Source organism: Hemiscyllium ocellatum, chromosome 17 (assembly GCF_020745735.1).
Source record: "Hemiscyllium ocellatum isolate sHemOce1 chromosome 17, sHemOce1.pat.X.cur, whole genome shotgun sequence".
Classification (NCBI taxonomy): domain Eukaryota; kingdom Metazoa; phylum Chordata; class Chondrichthyes; order Orectolobiformes; family Hemiscylliidae; genus Hemiscyllium; species Hemiscyllium ocellatum.
In genome coordinates, this window is record NC_083417.1 from 11,517,937 (window position 1) to 11,542,738 (window position 24,802).

Sequence of the window (24,802 nt, forward strand, 5' to 3'; positions counted from 1 at the left end):
GATAATATCCCATCAAGAGGGGACACTACAGGACCACCATGAGTCAAAGGGTGTTATGCTCAAACAAGCAAGGAGTTGGCCTAGCGGTATTACCACTTCACTACCAACCCAGAGACCCAGGTAATACGCTGGGAACCATGTTCAATTCCCATGTGTGGCAGATAGTGAAGTTTAAATTAAGAGTCTAATGACAATCATGAAACCATTACTGACTGTCAAAAAAACCCTTCAGAGAGGAAAACTGCTATCCTTATCCAGTCCGGTCTACATGTGACTCCAGAACCACTGCAATGTTGTTGACTCTTAGCCACCCTCCATGCAATTAAGGTTGGGGATGAGGGCCAATAATTTCCTAGCCATGATGCAACATTGAGTAAAATAGAAAGTAACTATGGAATTTATAACAGCAATCTAGAAACAAGATAAGCATGTGTTGACATGAAATTGTCCCGTTTGCTCCTCACCTTGCTTCAGTTCATGGCTTTGCTTGTTAGTGTGTGAGACCAAGTCTTGGCAGTTTAGTCATGAGTTATGGTTACCTGGGTCCACGCTCCCGTAGTCCACTCAGGCGGGCAGTCCTGGATGTTGCAGGGCTGTATCTGAGCAGGTGCCACCGGTGGGCACATGGAGCTTGGCACTGCCTCATCCCGTTGGAAAGCTACCTTGCGGAAACACTGGATCTGCCGCGCCTGCTTCCCTCCTCCGCAAGACCTGCTGCAGTCATCCCACTTGCCAGCCGACCAACTGTGGGGAAAGGAAATAACATTGAAAAGCAGGTCACTGAAGCCTGAACAGTGAGAAGAACCAGCCGAATCCCAAAGTGGCATGACACCAAAGAATGTAAGCCAGTTATCTCAGTTCTACCGTTCCCATGTAGTTTCGTACAGTAATCGGAGACAGCTCGTTTAGGACCAAAACTTGCGGTTGGGCTTCCATGCGATGAATTAAACATAGAAAAGAGGCTGGATTTTAACAGGATTCTGCACTCCCCAGCCTCTCAGTTATGTTGTAATTACGAATCTGGTCTGTATGTGTAGACTTCAGAGTCTACAGACAGGCTACACATACAGATCAGATTCTGAACTACAACAGTAAAGGCCCCAACGTCCACAAACAGAGCTGTGTCAAGCCTCTGTTTAAATGAGCTGTAACACACTGCAATGCCCCAGAGCTCTGCAGAAAAGAAGAGGAACATCTATACAAAGTCTTTGCTAATAATGGGTACCTTAACAGCTTCATTCACCAATGCCGATCACACCAGCAACACCAAGAAGACACAGTGTGCCCCAAAACACTGGCCACCTTACCCGAAAATAAAAAACGTCTCGGAACTGGCTACAAAATTTCTATATCCCTTGGGAATAACACAGCACACAAATCAGTAGCCACACTTCGCCAGCTACGATCCAAGACAAAATACCTCATACTCACAACATGCAGGATGAATGCAATATACAAAATACGATGCAGCAACTGCGATAAACATTACTCAGGACAAACAGGCAGGAAAACTACCACCAGAAAACATGAGGATCAGCTTGCAACAAAAATGACACAACCAACTCTCCCTCATGTCAGTACACACTGACAATGAAGGACATCAATTCAACTGGGACAATGTTATGATATTGGGACAGATAAAACAAAGCCAAGCTTTGGAATTCCTGGGAGCCTGGTATTCATCCACTGGTTCCATAAACAAACACGCTGAAATAGACCCCATCTACAGACCACGATGGTACAAAGCCGGAAATAGACCCAGCCTCTATGACAGACAGAACCGCAGAAAACCTGGCCAATAACAGCACTCCATCCAGAGGCTACACAGTACTGAAGATGTCACCCAGTAGGGGGACAAAATATTTGCAAAAAAAAAAAATCCACCGGATCTGCGAACTGACCAACAACTCTAACAACAACCTGAGCTGTTCAGGGTTTAACGTGGTCTCAGCATCACCTCTCTACTCTTAAGCAGGGTGTGATATGGCAGATGGCAGGGTCTTAGTTTGAGGGGCCTTGGGGTGGGGGAGAGTAAAGAGAGAAACATGATGTTTATGGAGTTACTGGGGGAATGAGGGTCCCTCTGTTGAAGAAAGCAGACTCACAATGAAGGTCCTCTCCATTTACCTGCCCAATAGAAGAAGTTTCAGCTGGCTCCCTTCCTATCAAGGAATGGTGGGAGGAGGATGATGGCCTTTAGTTCCCATTCATTGAATAGTTTAGGACCTCAATAGGCCCAAGGGGCAGGGGAATGGTCTAAAAACGACCCTGCCCCCAACAACACCAATCCCCTCCATAAGATTTTAGACAGGGCTGCAGTGAAGGGGTGGTTAGGGGTTAAGCATTTAGGCAACAGAGGAATTTTACAAGACCCACTCTTCCACCTTCAAAACCATTAAAAGAGGAAAATAAAATGTAGCCTGTCAAACATCAAATATTGTATTCATATTGCAGCTTTTACAACCTTAGGATGTCCCAACTGACTTTTAGTGAAGTGCAGTCACTAGTAGTAAAAATAACAATTCCCAGTAAGGTTCTGCAAACAGTAATGCATCTTTGCCTGCTTTTATGATTTTGTTTCAGAGATAAATATTGGCTCAGATAGCAGGGAATGCTCTTTTGTTCTTTTTCCAAATAGCACCATGAGGATTTGAATAGTTAGAAAGGATTGTGATTCCACACAGGTTTCAGAAGCACAGGAGTGTTGTGTAATTAAAGCACAACATACCATCCCACTTTAAAGTCATTCTGAGATATATCCTACTGACGCCTTACGGTCACTGTTCAGCAGGCCCAAGTCATTCAGAGTTTAATGGTTTATTAGTAGGAATCAGATCAGACGCGGTTTCTAGACATCAAGAGTGAGAATTTTCTTTTTTTATCGAGGAGTTGAATTTTTCAGCATTTCCAATGAATGTCCATTCCGCTTGTCCACAGCTGCTGCTAGCACAATGGGCAACAACAATTTGCATTTACATAGTATCTTTCACAAAAGGAAATGTCCCAATTGAATTCAGAGGAATATTGTTGAGCAAAACCTGATGCTGAGCAACTTCAGAAGATACTCGTATGACAAAAAGTTTGACCAAAGGGACAGGAATTACAGGACAGTTAAAGGTGGATGGAGTGGAGAGAGGTAGCAGTGGCCCGGTGAAGAGAGAGTGTTTAAGGCCCTCAGTATTCAGCTATCAGTGGTGTGCCACAAGGATTGACGCTGAGTGTGCTGCTTTTTGTCATTTATATAAATGATTTGGATGTCAATGTAGGAGATATGGTTAGTAAGTTTGCAGATGACACCAAAACAGGTGGTGTAGTGGAGAAGATTATCTTAGAGATACAACAGGATACCTTGATCAAGTAAGCCAATCGGCCAAGGAGTGGCAGATGGACTTTAATTTAGATAAATGTGAGGTGCTGCAATTTAGTCAGGTAAAGCAGGGTAGAATATATACAGTAAATAGAGTTATAGATATACAGCACGGAAACAGATCCTTTAATCAAACTCGCCCATGCCCACCAGATATCCTAAAGTAATTGAGTCCCATTAGCCAGCACTTGACCCATATCCCTCTAAATCATTCCTATTCATGTCCCCTCCAGATGCCTTTTCAATGTTGTAATTATTTGAGCTGCCAACACTTCCTCTAGCAGTTCATTGCAAACACATACCACCCTCTGAGTGAATATGTTGCCCCTTAAGACCCTATTAAATCTTGCCCCTCTCACCCTAAACCTATGCCCTCTAGTTCTGGACTCCCCTATTTACCCTACCCATACTGCTCATGATTTTATAAACCTCTGTAAGGTCACCCCTCAGCCTCTGACACACCAGAGAAAACAGCCCCAGCCTGTTCAGCCTCTCCCTATAGCTCAATTCCTCCAACCCTGGCAACATTCATGTAAATCTTTTCTGAACCCTTTCAAGATTCACAACATCCAAAGAGAGCAGGGAGACCAGAACTACGTGCAATATTCCAAAACTGGCCTAACCAATGTCCTGTACAGTTGCAACATGATCTCCCAACCCCTATACTCAATGCTCTGACCAATAAAGGAAAGCATACCAAATGCCTTCTTCACTATCCTAACTACCTGCAACTCCATTTCCAAAGAGCTGTGAAGGTTCTGTGGAGTGTAGCCAACAAAGAGCCCTAGGGCTGCAGTTGCATAGTTCCTTGCAAGTTGAGTTACAGGTAGGCAGGGTGATGAAGGTGGTATTTGGTACACTTACCTTCGTTGGTCAGAATATTGAGTACAGGATTGTGATGCCATGTTGTGATTGCACAGGACATTAGTTAGGCCACCTTTTGAATACTGTGTGTAATTCTGGTCACCTTTCTATAAGAAAGATGTTGTGAAACTTGAAAGGGTTCAGAAAATATTTACAAGGTTGTTGCCAGGGTTGGAGGGTTTGAGCAATGGGGAAAGGCTGAATAGGCTGAAGCTTTTTTCCCTGGAGCGTCGGAGGCTGAGGGGTGACCTTATAAAGGTTTATAAAATCATGACGGGCAGGGATAGGGTGAATAGACAAGGTCTTTTTTCCTTGGGTGGGGGAAGTCCAGAACTAGAGGATGTAGGTTTAAGATGAGAGGGCAAAGATTTAAAAGGATCTGAGAAGGAAACCTTTTCACGCAAGGGGTGGTTCATGTATGGAGCAGGCTGCCAGAGGACGTGATGGAGGCAGGTACAGTTACAGCATTAAAAGGCATCTGGATGCATATATGAATAGAAAGTGTTAAGAGGGATATGGGCCAAATGCTGACAAATGGAAATCAGTCAGATTGGGATGTCTGGTCAGCATGGATGATTTGGACCGAAAGGCCTGTTTCTGTGCTGTCTGACTCTATAATTCTATACAAAACCACTAACAGAATTGGGAATGCCCCAGGGACCGGAATTAGAAGAGCATGAATAACTGGGATATTTGGAATGCTGAAGGATATGGCAGGGATAGGGAAGGCCAGGACCATAATGAGGTTTGAAAATAGAAATGACAGTATTTTAAGGTTGAAGCATTGTTGGACCAGGACCCAATGTAGGTCAATAGACAATAGATAATAGGTGCAGCAGTAGGCCATTCTGCCTTTTGAACCTGCACTACCATTCAATATGATCATGGCTGATCATCCTTAATCAGTATCCTGTTCCTGCCTTATCTCCATAACCCTTGATTCCACAATCCTGGAGAGCTCTATCCAACTCTTTCTTAAATGAATCCACTGCCCTCTGGGGCAGAGCATTCCACACAGCCACCACTCTCTAGGTGAAGAAGTTTCTCCTCATCTCTGTCCTAAATGGTCTACCCTGTATTTTTAAGCTGTGTCCTCTGGTTCGGCACTCACCCATCAGCAGAAACATGTTTCCTGCCTCCAGAGTGTCCAATCCTTTAATAATCTTATATGTCTCAATCAGATTCCCGCTCAGTCTTCTAAACTCAAGGGTATACAAGCCCAGTCGCTTCAGTCTTTCAGCGTAAGGTAGTTCCGCCATTCCAGGAATTGACCTTGTGAACCTACGCTGCACTCCCTCAATAGCCCGAAAATCTTTCCTCAAATTTGGAGACCAGAACTGCACACAGTACTCCAGGTGTGGTCTCACCAGGGCCCTGTACAGCTGCAGAAGAGCCTGTTTGCTTCTGTACTCAATCCCTCTTGTTATAAAGGCCAGCACGCTATTAGCCTTTAGTGACCACATTAGATGAAGGTGTACTACTCCAAGTTTGGACATGTACAGTGACCTCTGATAGAACATGCCAGGCTGCCTGGGAAAGGTGTTAGAGTTGTCAAGTAGAGAGATAGTATTTAGGAAGAGGAATAGGCCATTCAGGCCCATTGAACCTGTTCATCATTCATTGAGATTATGGCCAATCTGTGGCCTAACTCCATATACAGAGGAATCTCGATTATCCAAAGGACACAGGCTTTGGTTATTCCATTTGGTTAATTGAATGCCAGAGAATCGAATGTGATCTTGTTCGGATTTACCGAAATTTGGTTAATCAAATGCTGAATAACCAAGCTTTCTCTGTACATGTTTTTGGCTTATCTCTCTTAATACTCTTGCTGAAAAAAAAATCTATCTCAGATTTAAAATTAACATCTGGCCCAGTGTCCACTGCTATTTACAGGAGAGAGTTCCAAATCTTTATCATCCTTTGTGTGTAGAAATACTTCCAACATCTGTCCTGAATGTTCTGGTCCTAATTCTCAGACTATTCACCCGAGTTATAGAAGTTTCAACCAGTGAAGGTGATTTATCTACCCTGTCTTTTCCTGTTATTATATTGAAGAATTTGATCAGATCACTCCTTACCCTTCTAAATTCTAGAGAAAACACACCTAATTTTTATAAATTGCCCTCATAACTTAGCCCATGAAGTACAGGTATCATTCTTGAAAAGTGTGTTGCTGAAAAAGCTCAGCAGGCCAGGCAGCATCCAAGGAGCAGGAGAATCGATGTTTCGGGCATAAGCCCTTCTTCAGGAATGAGGCTGGTGTGCCAAGCGGGCTGAGATAAAAGGTAGTGGGGGGGGCAGAATTTGGGGGAGGGGTGCTGGGAATACGATAGGTGGAAGGAGGTGAGGGTTAGGGTGATAGGCCGGAGAGAGGGTGGGGGCGGAGAGGTCGGAAAGAAGATTACAGGTCAAGACGACGGTGCTGAATCCGGGGTTTGGGACTGAGATAAGGTGGGGGGAGGGGAAATGAGGAAGCTGGAGAAATCTACATTCATCCCATGTGGTTGGAGGGTTCCTAGTCAGAAGATGAGGTACTCTTCCTCCAGGCATCGTGTGGCCAGGGTCTGGCGATGGAAGAGGCCAAGGACCTGCATGGGAGGGGGAGGGGGCATTAAAGTGTTCAGCCACAGGGCGGTTGGGTTGGTTGGTGCGGGCGTCCCAGAGGTGTTCCCTGAAACGTTCCGCAAGTAGGCGGCCTGTCTCCCCAGTGTAGAGGAGGCCACATCGGGTGCAGCAGATGCAGTAAATGATGTGTGTGGAGGTGCAGGTGAATTTGCGATGGATATGGAAGGAGCCATTGGGGCCTTGGAGGGAGGTGAGGGGGGTGGTGTGGGCGCAAGTTTTGCACATCTTGTGGTTGCAGAGGAAGATGCCGGGAGTGGAGGTTGGGTTGGTGGGGGGTGTGGACCTGACGAGGGAGTCATGGAGGGAGTGGTCTCTCCGGAATGCTGATAGGGGTGGGATGGGAAATATATCCCTAGTGGTGGGGTCTGTTTGGAGACGGGTATCATTCTTGTCAACCTACGTTGTACTCCCTCTACAGCCAATGTATCCTTCCTAAGGTGTGGTGCTCAGAGTTGCTCATTGTAATGATATTGACCAGGGTTTCAGCAGCAATTGAGCTGACGCAAGAGTGGAATCAGGTAAGGTTACAGCAGTGATAGCTGGCTGTCTTTATGTTGGTGCCGAGAGCGTGGTGCTTGAAAAGCACAGCATGTCAGGCAGGTACCATGTTTTTAAAGCATAGTGTCTCAGATAAACTTTGATAACAGAGAATGCCAACAGTACTCAGAGCTTGAATGAAAATGTTGTCAAATGACAGAACTGAAAGCACAACACCATAAGTTTCATGACTTGAAAGCCCGTTTTCCTCTTCAAATATTCCTGTGATGGGAACCAATCATCCTCCAGTCAGGTCTGCCCAATTGGGTCTGTGTCTTTGACTGCACGTGTCTCACTGCTGGTGCCAACGTGAAAAAATTTCTGCACGGCTGAATCTCCAGCTTGAGCAAACAGACATTTCGTTGTTTCTCTTTCAGCAGGGAGACAAAAGGGAAGAGGCTGGAACAACATTCACTTGGACAGGGAGACAATGTCAAATTAGCATTCGCCCAGCACAATGAGTCACCCTGGCAGAAGCTCTGAACAGATACGTCACATCCAATTGGAAGAAACAGCTGATCAAAGTTAGCAAAGATAGAGAGAGGGAGATGGGCGGGGGATGAGACAAAACAGGGAGACAGACTCCTAGATTGTCTTTTACAAATACTGACCAGTTTCTACGGTGGCAAAGTGCAACGGTTATACTAGTATTAGGACAAAATGCTTGCTTTATTTAAAAAAATAAAATATGCTGGATAAATTCTGCCAGACCTGCTGAGTTACTCCAGCACTTTCTGTTTTAATTTTAGTTTTCCAGCATCCACAATATCTTTTACTAAGTACTTTCTGCAATTCTCTTTCTGCAATTCTTTTATTTCAATTTCCAGAGCTCTTGAGCTGAATGTCATTAACAAGTTGAAAAGTGTCTGGGAGAATGGGCAAGCTGCGTGTTGATGGAGTTATTTGCACCCATACTCACTCACTTCACATTTGTGGATGGTTTCTGTTTTATTTTTCTGTTTCTGTTTTCTGTTGTTTCCTCTTTATCTGCATTGACACGACATTTTCACCTAAACCAACAGCTGGAGACACAGGAAACAAGATTCCTAGCTCTCCTTGATTTTCCAGGAATGTCTTGCTTTCCATCCTGCTTCCTGGGTATGAGCTTTTTGTTTCCCCCAAACCTGACTGCACTCTAAATATTGGGCATTCCCCTGCAAATTCTGCCCACTCCATTCTGGAACCCTCACCAGCCAAACTCTGAACCAAAATGATCATTGCATGTTCCAGCCCTTGGTTCACTTAATTTTGTGCCTATTTGAATGTCCTCAGAAAGAAGCAGCTATTTAGAATAGCTCATTGGTTAGCACTGCTGCCTCACAGCACTATGAACTCGCATTCAACTCCACCATGGAATGACTGTGGGAGTTTGCCCGTCCTCTTGTGTCTGTGTGGATTTCCTCTGGGTGCTCCAGTTTCTTCCCATGGTCCAAAAATGAACATGAGAGGTGGTTTGCCCTGTAGTGGCCAAGGTCGTGTGGACTAGCCGTGGGAAACATGGGAATAAGATGGAGAGTTGGGATGCTCCTCAGAGAGTCAGTGCAGGCCAGATGGTCTCTATGTGAGGATTAATTGAATTGCCATTTCAGAATCAGTGCAGACTTGACTGAATGGTCTCATTTTATGCTGTAGTTTTCTATTTCACTGTCACAAGATATGACACAAGGCCACATTTTCTCATGCTGACAAGAATCAAGAACTCTTATTCAACAAAGCAACCACACTCAATTACTTATATGCACCTAGTGAATCAAATCACACACCCTCAGCCACAGTGCTGCTAAGGACCAGATCCAACTTCCTTCCACAGATCGCCAAACCTCAGGATCCTCTCCCTACGACTCCCAGCACTCTGATATTACCATGTCCAAACCTCAGGAATGTTCTCCTCAATATTCTCAAACCTCAACATCCATGAATATTCAGAAAGGTCCTCTGCTTCAAAACCTCAATAATTTCAATACAAGACTATCAGATCACAAAATTTGCTGTTCTGACTCCAACCATAGGGAGGCAGTGGTGTAGTGGTATGTCACTGAATTAGCAATCACAAACTTAAAGCCAATGCTCTGGAAATATTGATTTGAATTCAACCATGGCAGATAATGAAATTTCGTGTTCAGTAAAGCCTGGAATAAAGAGTTGGCATAATTATGATAATGTAACCACTTTCAAATGTCATAAAACTCCACCTTGTTCATTAATGCCTTTTTCATTGAAGGAAATCTGCTGTCCTTACTGAGTCTGACCTACATATGACTCCATACATACAGACAGGTTGACCTGACTAGATGGACAATAAATGTTTGCCTTGCTAGTGGCATCTACATCCTATGAAAACACCCTAAGGACATTTCACTAAAGCCAAGAACTCCAAAGGTACTTCACTGACCCTCCCTACTCAATGTTCTGCCAGGTCCTGAATTCCAATCTATTTCATCTACCATTTTCCTGTGCATGATATGCATTTAAAATGGTGAAAGTTTAAAACTGAGCATAAACGTAAAGTGCGTTATGTCAATACCTTACTTGCAGTTTCATAAAAAAGTGGTGATCCAAATAAACCGGTACATAATTGCAGCTAATTGGAATCTCTACAATGTGAAACCTGGCCAATGAGTCCATTGAGTCCAGACCAACTCTCTGAACAGCATCCCACCCAGACCCAGCCCCTCCCCAATAACCCTATATTTCTCATGCCTAACCCACCCAACCTGCACATCCCTGGATACTACAGGCAATTTGGCCTTGCCAATCCATCTAACTTACACATCTTTGGACTATGGGAGGAATCCAGAGCATCTAGAAATGGGAAGAATGTGAAAACTCCACACAGACAGTCACCTGGTCTTGGAAGCCAGCACTGAGCCAGCATGCTATCCTTTGTTTTGAACAATATTTGATAATTTTTTTATTAAAATGATGTCATAAAATCTAAATTGGCATTCAGATGCTGAAAGTCACTAGTCCTGATATCTAAACTATAGCCAGTATAGGATGCATACCACTCTCTATAAAACAACACATCCTCTTATTTATTGTCAAGGCATTCAAGATTTCCTCATAAATTCCTATTCAGGAACATTATCTCAGTATAGTTTGTGCCTATTGATTTTTTTCTGCTTTACATTCCTATGTCCTGCTCAAAAACTGAAAATACTTACATAAATTTACTGTGCTAGAATTACATGATTTTTGGGGTAGTGGGAGCTACTGTGCTACTGGGATTGAATACGGCAATCCGATCACCACCTTTATAGGGGCAACTAGGCATGGGCAACAGATGCTGCTCTTCACAGTGATGGTCATTGACAATTAATCAAATGTAATAATTTTGGCCTTATCTTCTTACAAAGAAAACCTTTGTCTCACCGTGTATTAGAGTATGGAATGTACTGTGTGGAAGTATGGCGGATGTAGGTTTAATTGAGGGTGTTGGATGATTATTTGGAGAATAATGCTATGTTAAGGGCATTGGGGGAGGAAACAGGAAACCTGTACTAGAGTAATGGTGTGCAATGAATGAGCTGATGCAGGCATGATGGGCTCAATGGGCTCCTCTGTGCCATTATACAAGTAGTTCTTCTATAATGCGATGGTTATGTTCTTGTGCAACCCCGCATAGTAGAAAATTGCACTTTAGCAACAGCGCTTAATGTGTTGGCGATGTAATCATGCAACAGTCAACACATGTTTTAAAAGTTTGCACTTGAGAAACAGCACTTCCAATTCGTCAGTCCCATTACAGCAAATCACATTGAGGAAACGTGCATCAGAGCGGAACAACCTGTAATTCTAAAATTCTGTGATGCTATGTAATAAGGATGGCACATAAAAACTAAAACATAAAGTATTAGAGAAACTCAGCAGGTCTCGCAGCATCATAGAGAGAGAAACTGAGTTGATGTTTCAAATCTGACATGACTCTTCAGAACTGAACCTTCTGTGGAAGAACAATATCAGATTCGAAAACATTAACTTTGCTTTTCTCTCTCCATGGATGCTGCCAAACCTGCTGAGTTTCTCCAGTGTGTACTGCTTTTATTTCAGATTTCCAGCATGTTGCTTTTATTTGAGGGGCTATATGAATTCCTGGTTATAAATTAGTTTGCCATTAAGAATATAGACCACACAACTACAAAGCAATCCAGGCCAATTCTTCAAAGTCAACTATAATGATTATTCATTCACTTTCAGAGAGAAAAATTAAGAGGGAGTCTTGAGTGGGCAAGGGTTAAAAAGCAAAATGCAAACTCAGACAGCAGTTGATACATGTGCTGACTGCATTCCTGGAACAGATCCTTCCAAGTCTGAACCTGATTTAGGTTTGTACACTACTTCACTGAGCATAAGCCACCCCCATTACACAAATGCAATGATTTCACACGTGGGCAAGTTATTTCTGGGGTCATTTCCCCTCCATGGGCTTGACACGGTCAGAACAAACTCAGTGTCAAGTTGGAGCAAATAGAGTCACATTAATAAATGGTTATTTAACTACTTCTGCGCTTTTAAGCAGCAGCAGGTAATAACTTTGTCATGCAATATCAGATCAAAGTCCTGCCCCATGGGTAACATTTAGAGGAAAGGGGAGTTCTCCTACTGCCTTGGCAAACACTTGTCACTTATGCGATGACTAGACACATGATCTATCTATTTCCTCAGGGATTTCAGTGAGGGCTTGCTTCAGAATGATTGCACTTTTTGTCAAAACGGCTGTACAAGGGTTACAAAATTATTACAGACACATTTTTGAGCCCAACTAATTTCATCCATCCCGAAAGATTTAACTTATGACCATTACAACATTTAGGGTTAATTCTAAGCTCTATTTTATGCATTCAAAATATTTTCAGTTGTGAAAACTTAAAGACTTAGCTGTCACAAAGTGGCACTGTGTATGAACATACAAACATATGGAATTCAAAGCAACAGTCAGCCACTCGCCCCTTCAAGTCTGTCCCACTGGCTCATATGATCACAACTGATTTGATTGCTGCACATTCCCACCAACCCTCTCTAACCTTTTACTTCCTTAGCAAGGAGCTCCCCATACTTGCTTAAATATATTAAAAGTTTCTGTCTCCACTCCCTTTCCAATAAGCGAATTTCAAAGACTCACCACCCTCAGAGAGAGAAAAAAAAAATCATGTCTTAAATGGGCAATCCCTCATTCTAGATTTTCACAAGTATAAATATTCTTTCCACATCGACACAGTCAAGACCCATCAGAATCTTGTGTATTTCAATTAAGTCACCTCCCGTACTTCCAAACTATCATGGAAAAACTGTTCAACCATCACCTAGAAGACAATCTGTCCATTCCAGGTTTTAGGCTAGAAAACCTCCTCTGAATTGTTTCCAATGCACTGACATCCTCCTTAAGTAAGGTGACCAATGTATACACTGTATTACAGATATGGTGTTACCAATGATAATTTGGGTGAAAGCTCCCTACGTTTAGATTTAATTCCTCTTCCTGTTCTATTAACTTGCCTAATTACTCACTGTACCTGGGCACTAACCTTTTGCAATTTATGCACTGGATCACTTTGCATCTTCAGGGCTCTGTAATCTCTCACCATTTGGATGATATGCACCAGATTCACTTCCACTGTGGATTCAAATCCTCTGCCTGAACTTTCAGCCTGAAACCAAAACTGACACTCCAATGTAGAGCTAGATTGAGACATCTAATAGGTGCTCCGTTCTCAGTTTCTAGCGGATGTAAAACAAATTATGAAACTACTTCAAAGCCAACTAGTAGAGTACTATGCATTTATCTAATAATCAACATCACATAAAAATTACCCATCCATTATGATATTGCTGTTTATGGGAGCTTGCTGAGCAGAAATTGGCAGTTCGATTTCCTGTATTAGAACAGTGGTGATACATCCAATACACTCCAGGCTGTAAAAGGTTTTGGAATGTCTTAAGATTGTGAAGGGTCCTGAATAAATGCAAGATTTTGATTTCTATAGGTATCATGGTACAAATATTGGGGAGGAAAATGTTATGTTCCTCTCTGAGTAGAGTCATAGAGTCACACAGCACAGAAACAGGACTCTTAGACCAACTCGTTTGCGTCAACCAGGTTACCCAAACTAAACTAGAACCATTTGATTGCATTTGGCCCTTATCCCACTAAGCCTTTCCTCTCCAGGTACCTGTCCAAATGGTCTTTTAGATGTCATAATTGTACTCACCTCCACCGTTTTGTGATTCAGTAACTTTGTGGTTCTCTTACAGAAATGGTAAGAGATAAGAGTTCAAATCCTACCATGACAGTGAATAAATAATTCTGGAATGAAGACAGGTGAGCGATGGTGACCATACTACCATTGGATTATTGCTACAACCCATGCTTTACAGTCAAAATGACTTTATTTAATTTTTGAATTGAAATCACCAACTGACACTTAAAAGATTGGAACAACATTCGCGTGAATTGAAACAGCAATTTCGAAGATGGATGAACGTTTCAATATCAATATGTTACAACTTCCAAAGTCACTAATATGGAATCAGCCTTCAGGTGAATGCAGATGAGCCACATCTTCCATCACCCCGCAAAATATCTGAACATTCATCTATGTAGTCAACTGGGTGGAGATTAAGCACTAAACAGAATCACTTTGGACAGTGAACTCTGGCCAAGAAAGGAACTCATCCAGCCATGATCCAAAGATGCAAATAAGGGACCTGGAATAAACTCACTATGACCATGTTCGAGTAACTGCTCAGCTATTGAGAGGGCTCGTGTGAACTAATGTGTTTAAGAAATTGTATTTCAGAGATGATGAAGAATCTGAATGCTGAGTGGTCTCTCTCTCTCTCTCTCTCTCTTTTTCTCCATACATTCTGCCATTTTGAGCCCTTTCTGCTGTTTTGACCATTGACTCACTGCAGGTAGTCTTTAAGAAAGAACCCAGCAGCTGCTATCTCCAATAACAAAATTGATCAATCGTTCATCAATGTATTTAAATGGACTTGATGCTAAATCAAGGACAATCATCAAGCTTATCTTGAAATCTTCCAATCTCATCAATGTGGAGGATCTGTATAACATTAAATTTTACTAGACTTAATCTATTCTTCCCCTTTGTAACGTGTGTGTGTGTGTGTGTGTGTGTGTGTGGCTATTACTGCATACCTTTTGGTTGCATGTGTTCATACGATGACAGCACTGCTGGCAAGGCCAACATTTCTTGCTCATCCTCAATGGCCCAGAGGGCAGGTCAGAGTCAGCTGCATTGTTGTGTGTCCAGGTTTCCTTTCCTGAAGAGCATTAGTGAGCCAGAATGGGTTTTTTTAAGAAACTGACACTAGTCAAATCGTCACCATTACAGTCAAGAGTGTGGTGCTGGAAAAACATAGCAGGTCAGACAGCATCTGAGGAGCAGGAAAATCGACCTTTCGGGCAAAAACCCTTCATCAGGAAGAGCTGATGAAGGGCTTTTGCCTGAAACATCAATTTTCCTGCTCCTCAGATGCTGCCTGACCCGCTGTGCTTTTCCAGCACCACACTCTCGTCTCTAATTTCCAGCATCTGCAGTCCTCACTTTCACCTACAAGGTCACCATTAGGTTATCTTTTAATTCCAGATTTTTATCCTCACGGTGAGGCTTGAACCCATGTCCTTAAATATTCGCCCGAGGGTCTGCATTACCAGTCCAGTGTTAATGCCACAACCTCCCCTCTTTATCACATTACTTAAATCGATGTTAAGTACAAAGGAAATAGTTCCTTCTCTTTTTAAAAAAACAAAACTGACAAGGAAGACAGTCTGTGTGTGTCCTTTAAAATGATGGCACTTAAACAGTCAGCCGCTGAATTGACAAGTGCAAACTATCAAAAAGAAAAACTATTACAGTCAAGTGAAGGAGGGAAGGAAGAGGGAAGCTACTCCACTCTTCTTCACCCAATTGTAGCATCATAAAACATTCATCTGATTCAGTAATATCCTTTGAGAGAAGGAAAATGCTTGTTCTTATCTGATCTGACCTACAGGTGACTCCAAATCCACAACAAAATGGTTGACTCCTAGCTGCCCTTGGAAATGGCCCCGGTGGGATGGGCAATAAATATTGGCCTAGCCAGTGATGCTCACATCCCATGAGTGCAAATATCAAAAATAAATTCAAGTCACTGCAAAAGGCTCAATGTGCCTTAATTTAAAACACAGGAAATAAAATTTATTGCCCTCGAAACAGCTCCAAGTGGTGGAGAGGGTAGTGTTGTCAGAGGTGGGGGTGGAGGACTAAGGAGCGCACACCACTCCTGGCCTCATTCCAATTTAGTCCTTTCTGCAACTAGTTGGTATGACACGGTGGCTCAGTGGTTAGCTGTGCTGCCTCACAGAGGTTCATTTCCAGCCTCAGGCAACTGACTGTATGGAGTTTGCACATTCGGCCTGTGTTTGCATGGGTTTCCTCCGGGTGCTCTGGTTTCCTCCCCCAATCCAAAGATGTGCAGGTTAAGTGAATTGGCTATGCCATTTTGCCCATAATGTTCAGGGATGTGTAGGTTAGGTGCAGTAGTCAGGGGCAAATATAGGGTAGGGCGAATGCGTCTAGGGGATTACATTTCGGAAGGGCATTGTGGACTTGTAGGGCTGAATGGCCTGTTTCCTCACTGTAGGGGATTCCATGCAGAATTGCCTGCCAGTTCAAGGCCAGTTACATTGGTGCCTAATTGAAAGAGATGTCATCAGGAAGGTGTTGGGTCCACTGAGAAACAGACACTCCCCAACTCTGCTGAACCTCTTCAACACCCTGCATTCTCCAGCACAGATCTCTTCTGGTAAATCCCACCACATAATCTGCTATCTTCTGCCATCAGTCACCTGTTACCTAGCGCCATTGCAATCTAGGCCTTGGATGAGTGTTATACCAGTAGCAGCCACCGCTCTCCCGATGTCACTGTCGCTCACTAGATCTGTTGACCTCTGACTGGCCAGAGTTCTTGGAAGGGATGCAGTGCTTGTGATGACAACTTTTAGAACATGGGTTCCCTGATTGGGGCTATTAATCTGGCTGTATCAGGGACCCCTGGCTGACAGGAGTGTCAGAGGTTCTATTCACTCTGAGAGCTGGCTGTGATGAGGTCAGACCAGCATCAAGTACTACGCACATGGAAATAAAGGGTGACTTGGTGACAGGATACCTGCCTCCGTGGAGTTATTTCAAGGAGAGACATCCATGCCCCAGCTCCTTGAACCTGGGGATATTTTGCCACTGTCCTGTCAAGTGTCCAAGTACCAAGCTATGAAGTGGGCAAGACCCCTTTCAATTACATAGCACCTAATATCTGACAATTCAACAGTTCATCAGTGGTTCTTACTTGGTGTTAGCTCTACATTTGTTTTTTTCTCCCATTTTTGTGAACTTTTATCCACTTCACTTACTCCTGCAATTTTATGGATTCACCTTTTCAATGCCATTAACATTCCTTGACACAGTACAAAGAGTTTTCAGAAACATTTCCTTGGAGGAGAGACAGCAGGGTTGAGATCTGTTTAAAATCAAGTGAGGTCTGTTATTTTACTACTCATAGAAACTCTACCGTGTGGAAGCAGGCCATTCAGCTCATCAGGTCCACACCAACCCTCCAAACAGCATCCCACCTTAACCCAGCCCCCTACCCCATCCATGTAACCCTGTATTTCCCATGACTAATCCACCTAACCTATACTTCTTTGGACTATGGGAGGAAACCCACGCAGACACATGGAGAATATGCAAACTCCACACAGACAATCACCTGAGGGTGGAATTGAACCCAGGTCCCAGGTGCTGGGAGGCAGCAGTGCTAACCACTGAGCAAATGTGCTGCATTCTGTGACACCTCCTTTAAGGTTAAAATATCCAATCTGGACTAGTCTTTCTTTATGGCCAGGACCTCTTTACCTAAGGAGCATTAAAGGTCTGGGTCATTTATTAATGACTAGTATAAGAAAAAGGCTGGTTAGGCGACAGGAAGAAAGCAATAAGGTTGAAGTAGTTAGAAATCTCTTTCAAAACACCGTATAAACATGATGGAACAAACAGCTTTGTCGGTGTCCATATACATACAATCAGATATCTCACTGTTCTCTGCACTATCACTGAGCAAATCACAATGGACACAACACTCCAGATCACTGTGAGCATGACTTTCTCTGACTCGCACTTGACTGTTTTGCATCTTGGCAGAAATGAGGACTGCAGATGCTGGAGATTAGAGTCAAGATTGAAGTGGTGCTGGAAAAGCACAGCAGGTCAGGCAGCATCCGAGGAGCAGAAAAGTCAATGTTTCAGGCAAAAGCCCTTTATCAGGAATGCAAGTTTTGCATCTCATCCAAAATTATTGACTTTGCTGCAAAATCAATTCTTCCTCCTCAGGATCAATTCGAGGCAACTCGTTGGGATTAGATTTGAAGTCCCAGACTGACACAAGAAATGCTGCTTTAATGCTGCAAAACAAGATGCTTCTTGCCAGTCTCCATTCTAAGTGGGTGTCAGGCCACAGCACACAAATTGATGACCATTATTTGGGGAGTTAGTGGAAAGCAATTCCTGTGTCTAACTGTCTGAGGAAGCTGAATTAACCTCGAGCAGAATCAGGAATTAACTCAGAAGTGTTTCAGTGGTCTTGTTATTTAGGGCTTTTGCCCGAAACGTCGATTTCGCTGCACTTTGGATGCTGCCTGAACTGCTGTGCTCTTCCAGCACCACTGATCCAGAATCTGGTTTCTAGCATCTGCAGTCATTGATTTTACCTTGTTATTTCAGTTGTATGTTTCATTCACTCTGAATCCCCAATCAACGATTTCTGTCAGTCAGTTCTGAACGATGATGGTAAGACTATCTCTTAGGAGTATCACCATGCTTGCTACTTGAAACAGATACCGTGGCTGAATTTGGGGCACCCTGAATTACTATAGTGGAATCACAACAGCTCCCTCGGAACTAAGGTTTCAGTTAGTTGATACTTTCTGTCATCAGTCAACAGTAGTTAAATTGTTCTAATATGTCAAGTAATTAGTGATTAATAACAGCAAACACAGTACTCGTAAACTTTAACTGCATCAAACTTAGGTTGTGTAACATCTTATAGAGTCATAGAAATATACAGCACAGAAACTGACCCTTCAGTCCAATGCTGACCAGATATCCTAAATAAATCTAATCTCATTTATCTCTTGAAATCCTTCCTATTCATAAACTCATCCAGATGCCTTTTACATACTGTAATTGTACCAGTCTCCACCACTTCCTCTGGCAGCTCACTCCATGCATGCACTACTTTATAATGACAAAGTTGCCCCTTAGCTCCCTTTTAAATATTTCTCCTCTCACTTTAAACCTATACCCTCTAATTTTGGATTCCCCCACCCAGGGGAAAATACCTTGTCCATTTACCCTGTCTATGCCCCTCATGATTTTATAATAATCTATAAAGGTCGCCGCTCAGCCACCAATGTTCCAGAGTAAATAGCTCCAGCCACTCAGCCTCTCCCAATAGCTCAAACCCTCCAACTCTGACAACATCCTTGTAAATATTTTCTTAACCCTTTCAAGTATCACAACATCTTTCCTATAGCGGTGAGACCAGAATTGAATGTAATATTCCAATAGTGGCCTAAACGATGTCCTGAGCAGCGACACCATAACCACTCAACTCCTATATACAATGTGTAAAAAGTGAGGTCTGCAGATGCTGGAGATCAGAGCTGAAAATGTGTTGCTGGTTAAAGCACAGCAGGTTAGGCAGCATCCAAGGAACAGGGCTCTGATGAAGGGTCGAATTTCCTGTTCCTTGGATGCTGCCTAACCTGCTGTGCTTTAACCAGCAACACATTTTCAGCTCCACTAACCAATAAAAACAAGAGTACCAAACACCTTCTATGCTACTTTATACACCTGGCACTCCACTTTCAAGTAAATACAGACTTGCACTCCAAGGTTTCTTTGTTCAGCAACTATCCCCAAGACCCTATCATTAAGTGTATAATTCCTGCCCTGATTTGCCTTTGATAAATGAAGCACTTCCCATTTATCTGAATTAAACTCCATCCCATTGGCCCATCTGATTGAGACCCCATTGCACTCTGAGGTAACCTTCTTCACTGTCAACTACACCTTCAATTTTGGTGTCATATGCAAATTTATAAACCATCCAAATCATTGACATAAATGTTGAAAAGCCATGAACAGCACTGATCCGGCATTCCACTGGTCACAGGCCTTCAGTCTGAAAGGCAACCCTCCACCATCACCCTCTGCCTTCTACCTTCAAGTCAGTTCTGCATCCAAATGGCTAGTTCTCCCTGCATTCCATAGATCTAACCTTGCTAACCAGTCTACCATGAGGAACCTTGTCGAATGCCTTACTGAAGTCCATGTGGATCTCATCCACAGCTCTGCCCTCATAAATAAGAATACATGAAGGCTCTTCACAGGAATGTAACCAGGCAAAATGTTCAAAGTGACACCAGGAGGAGACTTTTAGATAAATGGTTAAAGGTTTGGTCAGAAGAAAATCTTTTTTAAGGAATTTCTTAAAGGTAGAGTTGAGAGGGATTTAGGAGGGAATTCCAGTTCTTAACTTCACTGCATCCCCAATTTTATCCCTTTCATTATTTACCATATATGTTTACTGGCAAGGACCCATGCTCTGGAGTTGCCTACCTCAGAGTCATACTTATATAAACCTACAACACAGCAAAAGGTCCTTGCAAGCCAGTCAAAAACAACCACCAACCTATTCTAATCCCATTTTCCAGTCTCGTAAAACCTAAAATGTCTTCAACTGAGCAAATGTAACCTCTCACTGGGTGGCTGTGTCTATCTTGTCTGAGAGTGCACCTGCACAGTGGAAGGTGACATTTTATCACATCAAAGGCATGATATGTGCTTCTGGTGATGCACGGCTCAATTTGTAATAATGGGTAATTTTCAAACTCTTAAATTACAATATATTTCAGCTCATGTAGGGGACTTGTTTAAGAAAGGCTAGCTGTAGCTTCATCAGATTCCAAAGCTCTTAATTGTCTGTAATTCCAGGATAGTGAAAAGAATTATTATGTAAATATCAGTTCTTTCTTCCATTTCCTTTCTGTTTGGTAAAAGCAAGCAAATGTTATTAAAAGGTACAGCTAACTAGCTTCCATGAAATAAGTAAAAGGGCCCTATGGTACTCAAGCTATTTAATGGAATAGCTGTGCTCTGCTGTGTGGGAGGAGCCCAGTCTCCCTTGGCAATTTTCCACTAAGTTACTTTGAGATCATTATTGTAGGAAAATAGCCTCATGAAAAAGTGGGTGGCATCCTGGATTCTGAGCCAACACCTTTGGGCTTGAGTCCTCTTCCAAGATTTGACGTCCATGTGTTCATAACATGGGCCAAATGGGTTGAGTATCCGGGGACAAGCCAAACAAAGACACGCATGAGAATTCCTAGAAGCATGGCATTCCAACCAGAACTCTATCAATGAACACATCGAGTTAGACCTCATCTACCGCCCCCTGAGAAAAGGAACAGGAAGTGACTTCACCACAGGAAATAAAATCACCACAGCAAATGACATCACCAACCCAAAGAAACCCAAACATATAAATTAAATGCAGGAATTTTCAGCAGCGCTTCACCTGAGGCCCACTAAAGACGTTATCTAGTAGGGTAACAATATGCCTGGAAATGAACCTTCCAGCTCAGTGAGCAAATCTACATCCAAAACCTCAACCTGAGTTACAAATCTTCTCAAAACTCGCTAAGGTTGAGTATCAACCTGTAAATCCTTCCAACATAGGCCAGTAACAGGTGGCAGGAGCAGGACAGATACCTGGCTATAGAGCTGTACGGCATGGAAACAAACCCTTCAGTCCAACTCGCCTGTGCTGCCCAGACATCCCATTCTGACCAGGTCCCATTTGCCAGCATTTGAGCTATATCCCTCTAAACCATTCTTATTCATATATCAATTCAGATGCCCATGCAATGATATAATTGTACCAGCCTTCACCACTTCCTCTGGCAGCTCATTCCATATACATGCTAGCATCTGAGTGAAAAGTTGCCCATCAGATCCTTTTTAAATCTTTCCCCTCTCACCTTAAACCTATGCCCTCAAGTTCTGGACTACCAAACCTGGGGAAAAAAATACCTTGCTATTTACCTATCTGTGCCCCTCATAATTTTATAAATATCTATAAGGTCACCCATCAGCCTGTGATGGTCCAGGGATAAAAGCCCCATCCTATTCAGCCTCGATCTACAGCTCAAACCCTCTAGTTCTTTCAATACCCTTGTAAATCTTTCCTGCACCCTCTTAAGTTTAACAGCATCCTTCCAATAGGACAACCAGAATTGTACACAGTATTCTAAAAGTGGCATTGCCAACACCTGATCAGCCACAACATGACATCCCAACTCCCATTAGCTACACAATGGAAAAAGACTGGAGTATCTCCCATATTACAACATGAATGTCAAAGCGAAAAGTTCCACAGTGACTTGGGACTTCTTGGGTGTCGATTGGTTTTATTTGGGACCTTACTCTTTGCCCTACTTTTGACAGAAGTCACAGCACTGGGAATCAGGCCTGTTAAAGGCAGAGAGTTCAGAGAGGGAGAAGAATATGGGAAACCAATCCCCGTTCATCATGGGATAATGGGCTGGGTGAGGTTATAAGTTTCAACAGACCTTTGGTGAGCAGTGATCATGCATTGCAAATCACTGGCAGAGCTCTAGAGGAGATTAGGAAAATTTATTGTGCTTGTCAGGATCTGTAACACAATGTTAAAATGGTGGTGGTGCCTGATTTCATAAATTATTTTGTAAAAGCAAGTAATCCAAATACTTGAAGATGAGGAATTTAAAGGAATATGGACAAAATGTGGGTGTTTGGGATGGAGCCCAACTGCTCTTGGCACAATGGCTCAGTAGCTGGCACTGCTGTCTCACAGTTCACATACCTCACCAGATACAATTCCATCCTCAAGCAACTCTGTGTGGAGTTTGCATGTTCTCCCAATGTCTGTGTGAGTTTCCTCTGGGTGCTCCGGTTTCTCCCCACAGTTCAAACATGTGCAGGTTAGGTGAATTGACCATACTAAATTGCCCATTGTGTCCAGGAATATTCAGGTTAGATGGACTGGCCTTGGGAGTTACGGGGGAGTGGGTCTGGGGCTATGTTCTTTGGAGGGTTGGTGTGGACATGATGGGCTGAATGGCCTGCTTTTATACTGTAGGGATTTTATGATTCTTCAAAAGGCCCGCACAGGCATGACAGAACAAATGGTCTCCTGAGCTGTAACCTCTATGATTCTAGAATGCCAAGACATGGAAATGGACACAGGAAGATAAGGAAAGATAGAGAAAGTGAACATCTCATTTGAAACAAATTGATCACCTTACGATTCAGAGCTTAATTTGGCCAATGGGCTCGGAGTGCTGTAAGTCAAAGAATATCCTCAGCAAACTGGAACTAATGCCAAGAACAATAACTAGCATCCTCTCTCACAGGTAACTTAATTGAAAAGTGTTGAACAGTTATGTTCTTACAGTGATCAGATGTTGAGTGAGGCACAGAGCAGGTCTGAAGCCAGCAGCTGCTTGTTTTACCTACTACAGAGACGAGAGCCAATCTGGCATCAATTACACGGCTTACAAACCCGCCTCAAATCACAACGCCTCAACACTTAACTAAAATATGAAAGAGCTTCGGTTTACCTCAGAATGATAGAACACACCCTCTACATTCAAGTGTGACTTCTTAAACTCAGCGACAATTAAGATTTGGATGTATCTGTTGTCAAGCAGAGTGATGAGAAAAGATAGCCTTGCATTTAAATAACACTGTTCACAACCTCTAGAGATCCCAAACTGCAATACAGTCCACTTCTACTTTGGAACTGTAGTTATTGCTTTTAGGAAGGACACATGACATCCGAGCTGTGACATATTGACTCTGTTGCTTCCTCTCCACACATCCTGCCTAACTTGCAGTATTTTCTGTTGTTAATCTGTTGATTAAGTATCAGTTGAGATACAAATCAGGGTAGTGAGCAGAATTTTCCCTGTTCTTTGAAATTAGATTTTCTATATCCACTTTAAGGGCAGACGCATCTCATTGTAAAGCTAATACATCCCCTGATAGTGCAGCACTCACCAAGCCTTGCATTGGAGCATCAGGATGTATAGAGTACTCAATTCTCCAGAATAGGACTCAAACTGACAACTTTATAAATGAAAGGCAAGTCTGCTGTCAACTCAGCAATGGCTTACATCTATTGCTGACACGGCGAATGTTTCAAAGAACTTAATTATATTCAATTATTTGTGAGTTTCTGTTCAAATTTTTCAAACTTCAAATAGTCAACAATTGCAAATCAGAAGGTTGACTGTAACAGGGTTTTCCAATTGTTTTGACATCTGTCATACCATCAATCAGAATTGTTGAGACAATCTCTAGGCTCCCTCAGTCGGAACAATACCATCAAAGAGCAATGTGTTTTACAGTCCGTTACGGGTGAAATGATAACATAACACTCATACCTTCTTCACCTTTTCTTGTGGCTCTCCTCCCAGCCAATTCCATGCCCCTCACTGCCTCAACCATCACCATTGCCTATGTTCCCTGACCCCATCCAGGGGTTCCTTCAGCTTATTCTGTATGTGTCTTTGTTCTGGCTGTTTTTTTGTTTTGCTGTTTGATTGAGTCTTGTTTCTTCTTTTACCCCTTTGTGTTGCATTGAGATAGCAGACATACAGCCAATCACATCTCATAGAGTCACGAAGCATGGAAACAGACCCTTCAGTCCAACTCATCCATGCAGATCACTTTGTGCACTGACAGCCATTTCTTCCACAATGTGATGGTTGCGTACTTGTGCAACCCCGCATTATAGAAAAATAGCACTTTAGAAACAGCGCTTAAAGTGTTGGTGATGTAATCGTATTACAGCCATCAGACGTTTTAAAAGTTTGCACTTTCAACATGGTGTCCCCCGTTCGTCAATCACATTACAGCAAATTTGCATTGATGAAACGTGTGTTATAACAGAAAGATCTGTGGTCTTATTTGCCTGCATTTGTCTCATATTCCTCTAAACCTCTCCTATTCTTGTCCCTGTCCAAATGTCTTTACACATGGCTGTAAGTGTATCTTTGTCATTTCTGATGCCATTCTCCTTGGCTATTGCATTAAGAAAATTAGTTATCTTCTGTCTCCACTCTATCACAGACCACGCCCCCACCACCCCCTCCATCCCCCCCATCCCAACCCTTCCAATGGCTTAAAAACACTTAAAGATTATTTCTATCTTCAGTTCTGAAGAAAGTCTATTTCAACCACAAATATTAAACTGTCTGGACATATACCTTTCTCCTGCAGAAGACAGGAATCTATGTACAAATATATG

The 24,802-nt window shown here is 42.8% G+C and overlaps 1 protein-coding gene across 1 annotated transcript in view; it reads right to left on the reverse strand.

The window, feature by feature from the left end:
- adamts18 (ADAM metallopeptidase with thrombospondin type 1 motif, 18) overlaps positions 1-24,802 on the reverse strand; it is a 263,407-nt gene that overhangs the window by 22,926 nt on the left and 215,679 nt on the right. The window contains exon 19 of the mRNA XM_060838319.1: positions 540-744. Within this exon, the coding sequence (XP_060694302.1) occupies positions 540-744 (205 nt within the window). The remainder of the gene's footprint in view (positions 1-539; positions 745-24,802) is intronic.